General features: G+C 40.1%; 1 protein-coding gene across 3 annotated transcripts in view; it reads right to left on the bottom strand.

Moving 5' to 3' along the window:
* The window catches only part of MOB2 (MOB kinase activator 2), a 152,394-nt gene that overhangs the window by 59,050 nt on the left and 76,552 nt on the right, over positions 1-16,792 (bottom strand). The window contains exon 1 of one of the 3 annotated variants that reach the window (XM_039332154.1): positions 15,858-15,981. The exons of the other annotated variants lie outside the window; for them this stretch is intronic. Coding sequence (XP_039188088.1) covers positions 15,858-15,895 — 38 coding nt within the window. The 5' untranslated portion in view covers positions 15,896-15,981. Of the gene's footprint in view, positions 1-15,857; positions 15,982-16,792 lie in introns of those variants that run through there. 3 annotated transcript variants of the gene reach the window in all.

Genomic DNA, 16,792 nt, shown 5'->3' with positions numbered 1-16,792 from the left:
AAAGAAGGCCCATCTCCTGACCCCACCAGTCAGAATTATTTGATTGACAGGGCCTACAGCACACCTACTCTGCTAAGGCAGGTGAGGTGGGCCAGTCCCAGTGAGTGAAATAGTTCCTCAAGTAACCTTTAAAGCCTTCCAGGCTTTAAAGATAATAGCCAACACCCAGAATGAATTTCACCCAGAAGCAGATTAATGGAGTAGTGATGTAACATGGGTCATCCTAGGGACTCCCAAGAATTGCCTGTAACTCCATACTCTTACAAGTATAGCTAAGCTTTCTATATTTAAGCCAGTAAAACACACTTCACATCTAATGTAAATGGACAATAAAATAAACAATACTGAGAATTTAATTACTCTGTAGAGAAACTTTCCATCATTGAAGATTTTTTTAAAAAATAATCCTTTTGAATGAGAAAACATTTCCAAAATGTAGGTTCCATATTATGTAACTTCCAATGGAAATATTTATTTAAAGAAAGATGGGTATAAATCGAATGAAAGAATAGAATGAATGAATGAGTGAGTGAGTGAAGTAACCAAGTTCAATCCCTGTCTGTTAAAAGAATTTATCTGAAATGTATATTATATACTATTTTTACATACTGTTTGAACCATATGTCCTGAATTTGTCTCACAGCAATAAACCTTATATTTGTTATTATGCATTCCATCTGACTTACATACTTCTTTATTCACTCTAATGAAACAATTACTGTGCATGAACATTCAAATACATATTGTTAATGTTCAGTCTGATAAACTGTAAACACAGCACAGCCATTTTGCTTCAGTATAAACAATTATGTAGATACATCTTGTAATGCATGTAAAAAGGAAAGCTTTACAACAAGCTTATAAGTTATTATCAAAAGACCACTGACTGCTATTCTAAGCAACAAAAAGCTCTGCTAAAACTCTTAAACAAAAGCATTGCTTTATTTACTAGAAAGCTTTAATAAAAGCATAATACTTTTGAGAATTTATAACATAACTGTGATCAATTGTTGCTTAAGTAGCTGTTCGTTTGCCTCTTTCTGGAGTAGTTATTAAAAATACAAATAGAGGAATATTAATATCATGAGGCCTCAGAAGAAAGACTTTTCTCTATTAAAACATCAACAATGTGTAATATCCATATTACTTTTAAAAGATACAAAATAACATTAAGAAATGCTCAGCTCTAGCTGAAAAGCCATGTAACCTAAATTGCAACCTATATTAAAACACCAAATTGTAACCTACTTATACCATGTCCTTGTTCAACTTACTTGAATGACTCTACTTCACTACTAATTGTACTTCTGATACTATCTAAGAATGTAACCTAAATATAGTAGAATGTATTTTAAAGCCACTAGAAAAAAACATTTTCATTTAAACTTCTAGCAGGGGCTTTCAAGGAAGGAAAGAAGGAAGGAAGGAAGGAAGGAAGGAAGGAAGGAAGGAAGGAAGGAAGGAAGGAAGGAAGGAAGGAAGGAAGGATGGATTGCAGGCTTTTACATGAAATTACTGGGAGAGTTGTATCTGTGCTGTACCAAGCTACTGGAAGGATGAAGCAAGAACAATTTTTACAACTTTTTCTTGTATGCATTAACTCCCAATGATTATTTGCTTTCTGTGTTAAATCTGTAATTCCTAAAAGATTTTCTTAAGTTGTTTTGTAGATGCTTTTAATTTCTTGATTTCTAATTTTGCTTAATTCCTTAGTGCTGATTTGCTTGATATTTTACTCATTTTATATAGATTTTCCACAAAATTCTACCTACTTATCACTTCTTAATTTTCCTGTCCCTAACATTCTGAGGTACAATGTAGCTACAAATTCTTTCTAATCATCATTGCTGGTTTGTAATCCTTGTTCTGTGAATGCATAAAACAGCATTCTCTAGGAGTACTGTGAAATATTTTGCAACACAGGAAATAGACTATTTACTTTTCCCCCACATGATCTTAACTTTTGCTAGAATCTTGATCTACCTAGAATATGTGACACCTGATTTTTAGCACAGGTTTAATTCTAGATTGCATTTAGGATGATTAAAGGCCTGGAGACTAAAACATGAAGAACGGTTGCAGCAATTGAGTTTGGCTAGTCTAGAGAAAAGAAGGACTGGGGGGGGGGGGACATGATAGCAGTATTTCAGTATTTGAGGGGCTGCCACAAAGAAGAATGGGTAAATTTATTTTCCAAAGCACTAGAAGGCAAGACAAGAAACAATGGATAGAAACTAATCAAGGAGAGAAACAACCTGGAATTAAGGAGACAGTGAGAACAATTAACCAGTGAAACAGCTTCCCTTCAGAAGTTGTGGGTGCTGCATCACTGGAGGTTTTTAAGAAGAGTCTGGATAGCCACTTGTCTCAAATTGTATAGGGTTTCCTGTTGAGCAGGGGATTGGACTAGAACAGAGGTCACCAACCTTTTGGGCACCAGGGACCGGTGCCTTGGAGAAAGGTTTTTCTGTGGACCAGAGGGAGTGTGGTTTTGAATACTGCCTGCATCCCAAGGATGGAGTTTTGCTTGTTTGTGCGGCCCGCTTGCTGGCATGCTGTGGACTGGTGCCAGTCCACAGACCGGGGGTTGGGAACCCTGGACTAGAAGATCTTCAAGGTCCCTTCCAGCTCTATTCTGATTGATTGATTTTCCAAATTAATTCTGAAGTTAAAAATGCACTATCCTGCGAATGAAAACCAACCAACATTAAAATGTGACCTGCTTTTTTCTCCATATCTTAACATTTGGGTAAATGGTAGAATCTTCAAGAATTTGACTAAGATGACTCTAGATTCAATTAACCTATACTCTTATGAAAATTAGCACAAATCTGACAAAGTAGGAGCAAGTACAACTCCTCTTGCAATATATGCCAAACCATCTCTTTAAAAAAGAAAGCAACATAAAAGTCTCATAACAGAGTATGTGTGTTTTTTATTGTATAAGCTTTTGTGGATTGGTCTACTTTTTCAGATGCATGAACAACACTAACACTGGACCAGAGCATAAGAATCAGCAGCAGATTTTAGGTGGAAGCTAGAAGTGACAACCATATTGACTGAAAGCATATTTTAATCAAATAACTGGGATACATATATAAACTTCTGACTAGTCAAGACAAGTATCACCACACATTAGGACTTGGCTTTAGGAAATGGATTTTATATTAGTTGGAATCTAGAATTATACACATCTGTATATAGTGTTATATTAAAATATTGTGATATCAGGTGGTTCTTACTTGTTCATTACAGAACTGCACAGTTGTATCCAGAAACTGCACCTACTGCATGGAATGATTTCTGCACATATTACTTACTCATGGGATACACTACTTGATAAAACTCCTCTCATTTCTTGAGTTTCTGAGGTTTCCATCCAGCCCACTACTAGAATTTCTTTGTAATACAAAACTTTATCTCGTCAGTCATAGAGCAGGAATAACAAACCACATCCTGTATAACTTAGAAAAAGAAAGTTCATGTGGTATTTTATCCTATCTCTATTATTTCATGCTAAATTGGAGAATGCACATCTATAAACAAACAAAACACTATGGATAAGTGACTTCTTACCAGTAATATATGATAAAAAAAGTTTTGTTTTGTTTTTTTAGGAGAAAAGAGATTTGAAAATATTTGGAATCACAGGGCTCAATCCTCCATTCTGGTATACAGTAGAAACTCTTTCTAGTTATTTTTCCATTGTATTTATCAGCCACCCCACCCCCCAAAAAAATTGTCCTGAAAAAATATCTAGACATACTGAGAATACTAAGTTTGTGGGTTTTTTAAAAAAAGAAATCTGGGGATTTTACTAATTCCTGCTGAATTAGCAAGTGATGCTAACTCACATACAAAACTCCATCATTTTGCCTAAAACGAGCAATTAATTTACATCTATATTTTAATTGTTTACAGACCAAAATATATTTTATGCTCCTTACAGCAAATAAACTCTTATATAAGAAGCATATACCAAGCAAAGGTTAATAAGGGAATCAATCACTAAGTAAAAATCAGACATATTGCCCACTTTTGTCAAATGAAATACAAAAAATACTTCAGTTCAATCCACACACAAAAAAATTACTGACATAAATGTTTATTTATTTGCAAGGTACCTTTGGGCAGCTAATGTATAAAATTTTCCCTCTGAAGTCTGTCATGACTATATATTTTAACATTACAATACTACTAGCTACTTTTCTAACATATTTATAATTTAAAGCCCAGGGACATTTTTTTTTAGATTTCCTTCAAACAGAAGCCACAGAATTATTTCAAATGAGTTAAAAAATAGTACCGTACATTTGAGAGCCATGGTGAACTAGATGTCTGCTTTGCAGTGGGACAGCATTATGACAGAGATCAGTGCAGGATGCAGGATCTTGGCTGCCAAAATTCTCTCCGGATTAAGGAGAGATCTTTAAGATAGTTTGCAGTTTACTTCTCATGAGTAAACTGCAGGAATCATCTTTTTTGCAGTTTGCTTATGGATTGAGCAGCTGGGATTTGAGAGAGGAACCATCTTTGCTCACAGTCCTCATTGCAGCCATTTTAAAGGACATAAAACTTAACTGAACCTCAATTCTTAATCACTTTTTATTTGTCCTCCCCTGCTGGTTGGTTTAGAAGAATTAATTCTCTTCAGAATGACAGGTTATACTGCCTTTACTGGGTGAGCTGCCTTCTCCTCAGAGAAAAAATGTTTAAATATAATTTTAAAAATGTTTGAAAAATATTACTTTAAGGATTATTCATCAAAAGGGTACTTAGAGTATGTATTTTTAAACAGTTTAACAATGGATTAAGGGCTCAAATGGAGTTGGAATTATAACTAACTTTTCAGAAGATTTCTTCTGAGAAAGTGGCATTGTTTACTTTTTTGCTAGCCATGATTGATAAATAGACAGTTAAGGATGCAATGGAAGAAGAATAGGATGCATTGGGTAAGTCTGAAATTAACCTGAATGTGGAAATAAATGTAGAAAGGAAGAATAATGTCAAAAAAGGATGTATTAGACTTTCAGGTAAAATGGATGATGCTTCAGTGTCATGAGGGAGAGGGAGGGAGGGAGGGAGGGAGGGAGAGAGAGAGAGAGAGAGAGATTTGTTTTACTGGATGTGCAAAAGAAATCTTATTAAATTTTTGACCAATTTCTTTATCAGGTTTACAAAACAGATTTGCTAAGGTTTGAAAGATCGTCTGCGGAAGATATAAAAATGACAGCAAGAAATTAAGTTGTGGGATTTTATTTGGAAGGGTTAAGAATTAAAATAGTTAAAAGGTAAGACAATGCCCCTTCTCTAGCACTGGAGATGGATAATCCACCAATGGGACATACCAAAGTCTACTGTCCCTGAGGGAGGGGAGCAGGCCGGTCCGGCGTGGCACTTTGAGGAATGACCTGTTGGAGAACCCTCCTACCAAAGGAGGCCTCCACCGAGGCGAACCTGTCAATCTTGTAATGCCTTATAAAAGGTAAAGACCATGGTAAAGATCATGTGGCCTCTCTGCAAATGTCCTCAATGGATACCTGAGTGGCCAGGCCGCAGAAGTAGCCATGCTACGGGTTGAGTGGGCTGTTACCCGTCGTGAAACCGGCAATGATTCAGCCTGGTACACCCCCACAATACACAACCGAAGCCTACGTGGACAAGCAGCAGATGCAGCAGCACTGCGAGTGGAATGAGCCATGATGTGTGCAGGAACTGGAAGAGACTGAGACAGATAGGCCCGAGCAATGCATGCCCTTATCCACCTACCGATGGTTGAAGAAGAAACCTTCTGACCCATGGCGGAGAGTTGAAAGGACATGAACAAGGCCTCTGACTTTCGGAAAGCTGAGGTCCGCTTGCCATAGTGATGCAGAGCCCTGCGTTCATCCAATTTATGCCACTGTCGTTCTAGACTATGAGAAGAATTTGGACAAAAATCAGGAAGAACTAGATCTTGGGACCTATGAAACAAGGTATTGACCTTTGGAATGAAGGAAGGGTCCAATCTAAGGACCATCCTATCCTCGAAGAAGTTACACAAATCACTCCAACTGAAATTGCGGCCAATGCTGATATTCTTCTAGCCAATATTACGGCTACTAGGAATGCCACCTTCAAAGACAGAAAATGAAGAGAACAAGAACTGAGAGGTTCAAACGGGAGGAGAGATCAGAGCCTGCAACACCTTAGGTAGGTCCCATGACGAATAGTGATGGACCACAGGCGGCCTAGTGCTAACCGCCCCTTTGAGAAAAGCACTAACTGCTGGATGTTGCGACAAAGGAACCAAGTTGTCACAAGTAAGGACCATTGACAAGGCCGCTACCTGCCTGCAGATGGTACTGGGTAATAAACCCTTGTTCATACCTTCCAGCAGATAATCCAAAATATTGGGAATTGTGACTGAGAGTGGCCTGAGATTTTGTTTATTGCACCATGTGCAGAAGTTTCTCCACATGGCGTCATAAATCCTATTAGTTGAGGGGCGCCTGGAGGCTTGAATCATCGAGATCACCCCAGACGAATAGGATTGCCTAGCTAAACTTTCCCGCTCAAATGCCAGGCGGCTAACTGGAGCCATTGTGGGTCTGGATGTTGAAAGTTCCCTTGGCTGAGTGCTACCCGATCCAGGGAATCCTTCACGGTGGTGAGAGAGAAAGATCCACAAGGTCGACAAACCCCGGACGCCTTGGCCAATGTGGAGCAATCAAGATTACTTCTGCCCTTTCCTGAATCAGTTTGCGGATGGTTGCCTGTAACAATGGAAGGGGGGGAAATGCATACAGCAGGTCCCCCGGCCACTGGCACCGGAGGGTGTCCGTTCCCTCCGCTCCCCGTGTCGGGAATCTGGAGAAGAACCTGGAAAGTTGAGTGTTCGATGGGGAGGCAAAGAGATCCAGATGTGGATGACTGAACCTTATCGAGATGTCCCTGAACAGTGCTGGGTCCAGTCGCCACTTCGAGTGGTCCACTGTAACCCTGCTCAGGGAATCTGCTTGTCGATTCGCCTCCCCCGAAATGTGTTCCGCCCTGATGGACTCCAGGTTGGACTCTGCCCACAGACCTAGGTCCAAGGCCTCCTGCATGAGCGACTAGGACCGGGTCCCTTCCTGCTTGTTGACGTGAGCTTTGGCTGCCATGTTGTCCGTCAGGACCAGGACAACAAGTCACTAGGGAGGAAAACTGTTGGAGAGCTAAGTGTATGACCCTGAGTTCGAGCCAATTTATATTGTGAGCTAGGTCCGACCGGGACCAGTGTCCCTGGGCCAGGTGAGTTTGAATATGGGCACCCCAACCGAACAGACTGGTGTCTGTCGTTAAGGTGAGCCTGAGGGGCTCCTTGAAGATGGTCCCCTTGTTCATTGCGGGTGAAGCCCACCATAGGAGGGATACCAAGATGTGGTGGGGAACTCTGACCCTTTTGTTGGAGGAACTGAGGTTCTGTTTCTGAAAGGGAAGGAGGAACCATTGAAGGCATCTTGAGTGAAGCCTGGCCCATGGAACAATCCCCATGCAAGAAACCATCTTTCCTAAGAGTTGGGACAGCTGTACCAGGGACACTACTTTGTCCCTCCAAACCTGATGTACCAGTTTTCGTAGGCTGACCCAAAAGATAGACCTTGCAAAAGTCCGAATCTATGATTGCCCCCAGATGTAAGAGGCGCTCTGTGGGGATTGTGTGACTCTTCTTGAAGTTCACTGAGAACCCGTGAGCTTGAAGTGTATGTATCGTGACCTCAAGGTCTGACTGGGCCGACTGGAAGGAACTGGACTGAACTAGGATGTTGTCTAGATAGCATTGCACACGCACTGGCCTCAGCCTGAGGTGAGCCGCCAAGACTGTCAAAATCTTTGTGAAAACCCTTGGAGCTGAGGATAGACCGAAGGGAAGAGCTCTGTATTGGTAATGCCGGTGTGCATAGTAAAACCAGAGGAACCTGCGGTGTTCTGGGAGTATTGGGATCTGTAGGTACGCCTCTGTTAGATCTATGGATGAGAGGAAATCCCCTTTCCTGATACTGGCGAGAGTTGACCTTAGGGTCTGCATCTTGAACCTCCTGTAGGTTAAGAAGTAATTTAGACCCTTTAAGTCCAGTATCACCCTCCATCCTCCTGAGGCTTTGGGGACCACAAACAGAATGGAGTAAAACCCCTTTCCTTCCTGATCCCGTGGTACTGGTTCTATGGCCTTGATGTCTAACAGATGAGAGATGGCCATGGCTACCAATTTTGCTTTGTTTGCGTTTCTTGACACCGGACACTGAATGAAGCAGTCTGGGGGAGGAGAGTAGAACTCTAGGGTGAGACCGTACTTGACAGTTTCCCTTACCCAGGAGTCTGTGGTGGTCGTCTCCCAAATGTTGCTGAACAGCGCCAGACAACCCCCGATGGGAGAGTCCTCCTTGGCGTCACTTGGACCGCCTATACAGGCGACTGCCCGATCCACGAAAGGGGTGTTTAGATTGAAATTGGCCCTTGGCTCCCATGTTCTAGCGGTCCTGTGGACAATCCTTTCTGGGGGGAAAGGATCGTGAGCCTCTTGACCAATCCCAGGACTGCCCTGCCCGAAAGGGCTGTCTCCACTCCCAGGAACCGCTGGGACGGAAGACCTGCCTATGGAACTCCTATTGGGGCTGTCCATCAGACCGTTTGGAGGGGTGTGCCAGAATCTTATGTTTATCCTTGCCCTCAATAATATGCGGTTCAAGGATTGGCCCGAACAACTGTGTACCGCTATATTTGGACGTGGATAAGTGCCACTTTGATTTCAAATCCGTTCTCCACTGTTTCAGCCATAGTAGCCTACGAGAGGCAACCGTAGCTGCAATGGACCTGGCAGAATACCTGGTCGAATGAAGAGAAGCGTCTGTCATGTACTCTGAAGCGGCCACTAGTTTCCCTAGTGTCTGATGTGTTTGAACCTGATCCGGTGGAACAAGTGTCTGAAGCTCACAAAGCCACATGATCGATGCCCTGGCGAAGAAAGAGGATGAAGTCACAGCCTTTATCGCTCATGCCGAAGCCTGGTGCGCTCGGCGAAGAGACAGTTCAAACTTCTTTTCCTCCCCTTTCAGGGCCTCAGCCATATCCCCTGGAATAGCAGATGTGGAAAACAAAGAAGTCAGAGGAGTATCAACTGAAGGTACCTCCAAGAGGGAAGCAAATGAAGAAGACACATTGAACGGTTTCTTTTCTGTATTATTAGGGGAAGGCAGAGTGGCCAGGGATGACCACTGCTTCTCCACTGTAGTGCGGAAAACCTGTGGATAGGGAATCTGCTTATCCTCCACCACCTGTTCTGCGAACAAAGGATTAGATTCCTGACTGGCGGAGGTAGAAGGTTTCTCCTCCTGTACCAAAGTGAGGTTAACGGTGGTAATGGCCTTTAACAGTAGAGACCTGAAAAGAGAAGGGTCAAAGAGCCCCAAAGTTGGCGCCTGTTCGGGCGCCGCCTCATCTTCTGACATGGGCGTGTCAGCTATCTCCAGGTCAACAGACCCCTCTTCCCCTAGCTGGGAAGAAGTCTCGGAAACCCCTGAACCAGGGACAGTGGTACATGCCGCCTGAGAAGGAGGTATAGGAGGTGGTGGTGGTTGAAAGAGCCGCTGTCCCCTAGAAGACATGAATTGCATAAATGCATTGTGCATGAAGGACTGAAACTTAGCTGACCACCTATCCCCTTTTTCCACATAACTAGCACCAGCCTCAGCTGGAATAAACGTGGCCTCAGGGCCATGATGAGAAGATGATGAGGAGGAGCGAGGGGGACCAGCCTGCACAGTTTCCCCCTGAGGAGACCAAGCCCTTGGAACATCATGAGAAGGTACAAATGGAAGCTCAGATGTAGGAGTGTCCAATGGAACGGAGAAAACCACTTCAGCTTCACTGGACCTGAGCCTTTGGGCTTTGGAGAATTCCCTTTCCAGTGCCAAATGTCTCCTCGAAGCCTCTCGCTCGGCTGACTTTGAGAGCTCTTTGGTACAGAGGTGTTTTGTTTTGGCCTTTTTCTCCCCCCCCCCCCCGTGTCCAAATCAGTAGATCTGCACTTTGCTTGTGCGGGAGGAATACCCGAGCCCTGTGGTGCCTGGGATGAGGGACTGTCTGCCATTGCAGTCTAGATAATCCGAGTACGAGATATCCAGAAGTGGGGGGAACCCAAACACGCAGATCTAGTTGACAGAGATGGAAAACCAATCCTCGCTCTGCACAACAGCAATGGCAAGGACAGCCAGACAGCTCTCTAGAACTGCCTGTCTAGGCCTGTGACAAATGCCACACACTAATTGTAACAGGTGGATTTAAATAAATTCCCCTTCGCTCAACTCACCCCAGAAGAAGAGGACATGTGCTAGAGTACAATGAGTAGTTAGAATAATAACACCTGATAGAGATCAGGAATCAACTCTGTGTTTGATGAACACTGAAAACTTGCCCCCCCCCCGGTGAAAGGACTGACAAGACAGACCTGTGACAATAAAAGAAGCAGGCCTCAATACTCTTGTGAGGAACACAAGGTCCCTCAAAATGGCTTCTGTGCTTAGAGACACACTCAAAATGGCGACTGCCTAAGAGACTTGTTCAAAATGGCAGCTGCCTAAGAGACACACTCAGAATGGTGACTGCCTAAGAGACACACTCAAAATGGCGACTGCTAAGAGACACACTCAAAATGGCGGCCGTTGTTGACCCATTCAATATGGCGGCCACCTGCAGAACACACGGTTAAAATGGCGGCCACTTCGTATAGTGCCTCCCAAAGAAAAAACAAGCACCCAAAATAGGGGAATGGAAGGGAATCGAAACCCCCTGCCAGAAAACAGACTTTAAGCCAGTTAATCTGATCAAAAGCAATTCCCCCTGAAAGCACTTGCTGTTAGGCACGCTGCCTCTGCTGCAATGCAAATTCTGAAGTCCAGGAAGGCCTTATGAAAGATTTTCACAATGGAATTTTTCTTTAAAACCTCCCTTTTGTTAGAGGGAGGGATAAAGTGTACAGTGCATACCTTCAATCAATTAATGATTAGCTTGTGCATTTTTGTTATTCAAGTTATTTTATAAATATATTCTAAAAGATTCAGATTAATAATATCTTCTAGGGATGTGCAGACATCTGGTATGGGCAAAGTATGACTTAGAATACACACAACTAAGATGTTCTAATTTTACAAAAGACCGTGGTTTGGCTGTCTACAGTTTAATGTTATAAGAAAAACCTGCAGCAGGATTAGAGCTTGAACTCTCTCCTGATCACCAGGAGGGTCTGAAAAGGCTCATTTTCACTGTGTTTTAACTGTAGCATTCTAGGTCATGGAAACTTAACTATGTATGATTAGTTTAACTACGGGAAAAATGAGTCACTTTCAAGATGTATTCTATAAATGTATCTTATTTCAATTGCCACGGTTAAATTAAGCAAATTGGAAGGCTGGAAAGGAAAAATGGAAGCTTATGAGCCTCAAGACTTTATTTAATACAAGTCAATGTTTAGCATTACATCTGAATGTCATCACATTGGTCAACCTACTCAATTACGATTATGATTAACATAACTAATGTATCAAATTAAAAAAAATCTGATATGCTTGTGAATTCAAAACTGATACATCAAAAAAGCTATCTGCAATGAAAGATAATATAATGACCTAGGGCCCCCTGACATTGTTATGTGAAGTAGAACAGCAAATTTTCGTAAAATAAATGTGATTTTTTTTTTGTTGCATGATTTTCGGGGTGGCAGTGGTGGCAGTGGAGTGAATGACAACCAGTGGAGGGTGCCCTTAGGCACTGCTAGGGTGACAGCAGCCTCGCTATATAGGCTTCACTATTATAGTCAACACAAGTAATAACGTTCAATAGATTTGCTGTTACAGATTTCAGATTTGGTATATTTGGTTTCACTAACAGCTTTATATTAGCATTTAAAAGCTGGTCTGAAGTCTAATTAGTCTTGAATTACAAATCTACAATATGTATTCTGCCTTTTAAAATTAGCAGTTACAGGGATCATCCTGAAACAAGTGAAAATTCAGTTATAGCTTTTTCAACTTTTTTTCAATTTTAAAAATCATTAACTATTTTCAAATAAATATAACTTAAATGATTCTGTAATAAGTGAATATTAATATTGCTTGATAGCTAGAGATTATTGAACACAAGCTTTGTTAATTTCAAGAATCACTTATAATTACTGTAAAGGAAATTAAAATTCCAAAAGGAAAAAGTTGATTTACATAGGAAGGGTAGCAGTGATTTGTACCATTAATGAAGTTCTATTAACTATCACCTTTAAGGCCCCAAATAAAAACCAACTAAATGAAATGACATTGAGACTCTTTGGCAGAACTAAGTATTATGCATATATCACAGGTTATTGCACAATCATTTATTCATACTGTCACAATAATGTAGATCAAACCATGGCATTGACTCTGCTAAAACAAATTACTGGATTTTCTAATATACAATTTCATTGTAACCTGTAAGCAAAGTGATTATTTTTTTAGCTTATATTTTTAACAAATGAATTTTGCTTTCAATTTCTTCTTACTTTTGAAAGCTAAAGTATATAGTTAAGAAGATCAAGATCACACAAAAGTTCCCGTCCCACTATTAAAACAGGAAATGCACATCATTAAGATTTTCTCTTCCCGGAGCATATTTGTTCCCAAAGGCCACTAATTAAAGATTATGGATAGAAATGGCACAAGTAAACAATTCATGCAAAACTACTGCTACATCATAATCCTATTATTATTGTGCATCTTCTATGATATAAAGAAGAAAAAAAAATTAAATAATTTTTAGTAGGAAAGACAGAATTATTTTCTTTTCTAGAGAAGGTAACTTGTAGCTTATTTTGAAAAAAAGTGGTACAAAATAAAAAATGATACACATTCCACAATCATATTTTATCCAGATTTCTATATCACTGTACAGTATCTGTTTCCATTCTCTTTTCTCAGATTTCCATGGACTTTTGTTTCACACCTCTATTAACCCAATTAAAATGAGACACTAAGTGCAAAATTAATTAACTATAAATAATGGTTGTTATGAGGACTTGCTTTATATGGACCTACTACAGCTTTCCTAAAAAATGAAAAGTTTAAGTTGAACAAAAAGAGATATTTTCTTTGGCACTGTTTTCATTAAATAATGTTATGAGGCCACCTGCTAGTCTTAATTAGAAATAAATTAATCTTCTTACCAGTATTGCTTAAGTAACAATTTTGTTAAGGACCTCACAGTACATACATGGATTAAAAAAAACAGCATTTCAAAATAATCAAAATAATGTTTCATGTGGGAGAAGGAGTGGCAGAACCTGGGGAAGGAGTTAAAAAAGAGATTAGCCTAAAATCTCTATGCAGCCATAAACAAATTAAATCCAGCCTCCCTTGATTTCCATTGACTCTTATTTAAATCCAAGCAGGTGCTGTTAGTTGAAAAGATTTCTGTGCATAGGCATGATTAGCAATAAATTAGTTTACCTGGACCTTCATGTGTGGATCTGATCTTTTGCACCTGACACTTCAGTTCTTATAGCACAATAAAGCTTCATGGAAAATATGGAACGGTGATGCTGATGGCAAGAATCTGATCATCCTCTCCTTAGCTTTATATTAAAGATGACAGAAAAGATGAGAGTTTCATACCTAGATTTTATTCTGCATCTAGCCCAAGAGTAAGAATCTCATGACTGTAGAGTCCTTGGTATTTTCTGAGCTTGATTGTTTCCTTGCAGACATTTCATTACCTAACTAGGTAACATCATCCGTACTAGAAGGGAGTGGGGTTTGTTCTCTTGGAGGAAGTGTTCTTGGTAATTGCTTGATTAGGCTGCTATTTTTTTGTTAGCTTGTTTGTCTGAGTTGATAGTTCCTTGGTTGGAGTATTGTTTACTTCTTGATTGTTGGTCTAGTATTATTCTTTGTGATCATCCCTGCTTATCTGTGTGTTGATTGGTAAAGATGAGGTGTTTAGGTCTTTTTGTTTCCTTTTTGGCTTTTTGATTGTTTCTTTTGAATGGTACGTAATTGTTGTGTATCCCTATGAGCCCATTGCTGGCTGATTTGTCTGTCAGGGTTTCAAGAATTCTCTAGTATTTTTGGACTTGGTTTGGCCTAGGACAAGTGTGGGCAGTTAATTTTTCCAAGGGGCCACATCAGAAACTGACTGTTGTTCTGCAACTACACCATCCCAATTCTGCCACTGCCCCACATCTTTCCTGAGATGACTACACTGACACCCCGATACTGATGCCCTACTCCCAACGCACCAATCGCCCTGCCCTTTCACTGCCACTAGAGGCTAGATTGGGACCTCCAGCAGGCTAGATGTGGCCCACAGGCCATAAAAGCTCAAATCTGGTCTAGCATGCTCAGAGTTTCCCAGGAGAAACTATGGTGAAGTCCGTCCATGTGTTGTGAAATTAAGGAATTTTCATCATGTCTTCTATTGTTATTTGGTGTTCATGGGTGTGCTCTGCTAGTCTTCTGCCTGCTTGTCCTAGTAGTAGCTGTTACAGTCCTTTTACTATATGTTGTAGATGATTTCTTTTGCTGTGGCTACTGGGTCTTTTGGTTTATTTAGGATGTTTTGGAGGGCTTTAGTTGGTTTGTGTGCTATGAAAATACCATGTGATTGCAGTAGTCCATTGGTGGTTTCTGAGATGTTTTTGATGTATAGCAGTGTTATCCTTTTCACAGCGTGTATTTGTGGTGCTATATTGGCTTGAGTGGTCAGGCACCGTTTGCTAAAGTTGTGCGCTTTGTTGGAAGTTGTTATATAGACGATCTGTTTCCTTTTTTTATGTTCTGGATTGCTACAGTATGTTTTCACTCATCTAAATAGTGTTCATAAGAGTATTACATACTAGATCAAAGTATCAAAATTCCTATCAAGTTTTTCACAACAAGTAAACTGTCCAAGCAAGCTTGGATAATAAGACATTAGCACAATTCACAGAAGCATAATCTATCACTAATGTATAGATTCCTATTTCAATGCATGGCCAGAAAAATACAGAGGACACCAAATCTTCCACCTGACATATATTTAAGCCCTTTCAACATAATTAAACTTTCATCTTCACTTTCATCTTCACATTCCTTGAAAGTATTCATCAGTTCCACGAGATCACACAATTTTCATTCAGATCTATTACATTCTTGTTGTTTTCCACACTTAAAATAGTCCATACATTTATTTGATTCATTTGGTAATGTGTTCTTTACTATTTCAATCTTCTACATACCAGGGACATCTCAGATGCACCCACATATTTTGAAATCTGCCACCCATCTAGTACTGGTCAGTTAAAGTTTCACATAATGCTTTTCAGTAAAGAAAGAGAAGTTGTAGCCTTAAACATGCCCTTGCTATATGCAGTATTCTTACTAATGGTAAGAAGAGTTTTGGCATATTTTGGCCAGTATGTCAGAAATGCCAGCCAAATCTCAGTTTTACTCCAAGCATCTTATCCTATCAAAGTTAAGATTTCCAGCCTAGAAATTAAATGTTGTTTGCATCCCACCAACTAGAGGTTTCGTGCAGTGTATTAATACATGCAACATATTTAAAGACTTGTCTTATTCATGTACTATAGCGAGGTCATAAAATATCCAGAGAAGCTTGTGCAAAAATAAAATCCTTAGACATAACTTGTTTTTAAATGCAAGACAGGACTGATTATAAATAAAGCACACATAAATAGACATCATGATGGGGAAAGTACATGCACGGGCTGAAAAGCAAGTTTTCCCATACATTCAAAACAATTTTACTCCTCTTTCCCATTATTTTAGTAGATGGAAAATAAGAAATAATGGAAGGAAATTCTTTTATTTTCTTACCTGTTCAGTGTATAAGACCCATTCTTCTTAAGTCTCATGTTTGCAAATAGAAATTTTAGGAAAAAATCAGAATAGAATAATGTTTGTTCCAGTTTAATAAGAACAAAAGCACCTGTTTGTTAGAAAAGCATTTGTTGGTCAGATAATCTCTTTCCTGTTTCACAGTCATCAGTGGGAAAATCAGGAACCGTCAATTATTAGGAAGGAAATCATTACAGTCAAAACAAGAGCCCAGGCTGTAAAATAGTCCACCCTCTTTACGAGCAACATTATTCAAAATTTAACAAAAACTATTTGAATCTGGCAGCTGAAGCAAAGGGGGCAATGGGGAGAAGAAAGTGACATCCCCAGACAAGTTTTCAAGGATAAGTCTGCAGAAGTGAAGAGTCAAATTGGATGGGCTTTTGCCTTCCTCTTTTAATTAAGGTTGCAAGCAGCTCCAATGATTCCCTGTGCCTTTCACTCCTGCTTGACTTATTACTCAAATATTCATGACTGCTTCAGGAGAGCAAGAAAAATGACAAACAAAGCAAGAGAACTGGTTTCCATATTCTTTAATGTCATAAAGATTACACAGAAGACAATCGAACAGGAAAGTCGGTGAAACAGACAATTATAATAATATCAGCAGATTTGATTGCTGCTTAGCTACTTTAACACAAAATGTACAGCATGTTATTCTTGAAGAGAAACATAGTGGCGAAAGGAGGGGCAGAAGCTTCCACGGGCTCAGTCCTCACCAAGCTGCCTTCAATAAATCACATTATCTCTGATTAAGTTGCTTAGCTTCCCTTCCTGTACAGCTCATCTGCTCCCTGACTGCTGAACATTATATTGTTGATCCATGAAGTTTCTGTAATACATAGCCAGTAATCATGTTTAATATGGAACCTGAACATAAGTAGCAAGATAAAACCCAGATTGGAGACTGGCAC

This window comes from Crotalus tigris, unplaced genomic scaffold, assembly GCF_016545835.1.
Source record: "Crotalus tigris isolate CLP2741 ecotype Arizona unplaced genomic scaffold, ASM1654583v1 scf7180000024450.1299024, whole genome shotgun sequence".
In the NCBI taxonomy this organism is placed as follows: Eukaryota; Metazoa; Chordata; class Lepidosauria; order Squamata; family Viperidae; genus Crotalus; species Crotalus tigris.
Note: the sequence above shows the minus strand (reverse complement) of the source record. Positions and strands in the feature narration are given on the sequence as shown.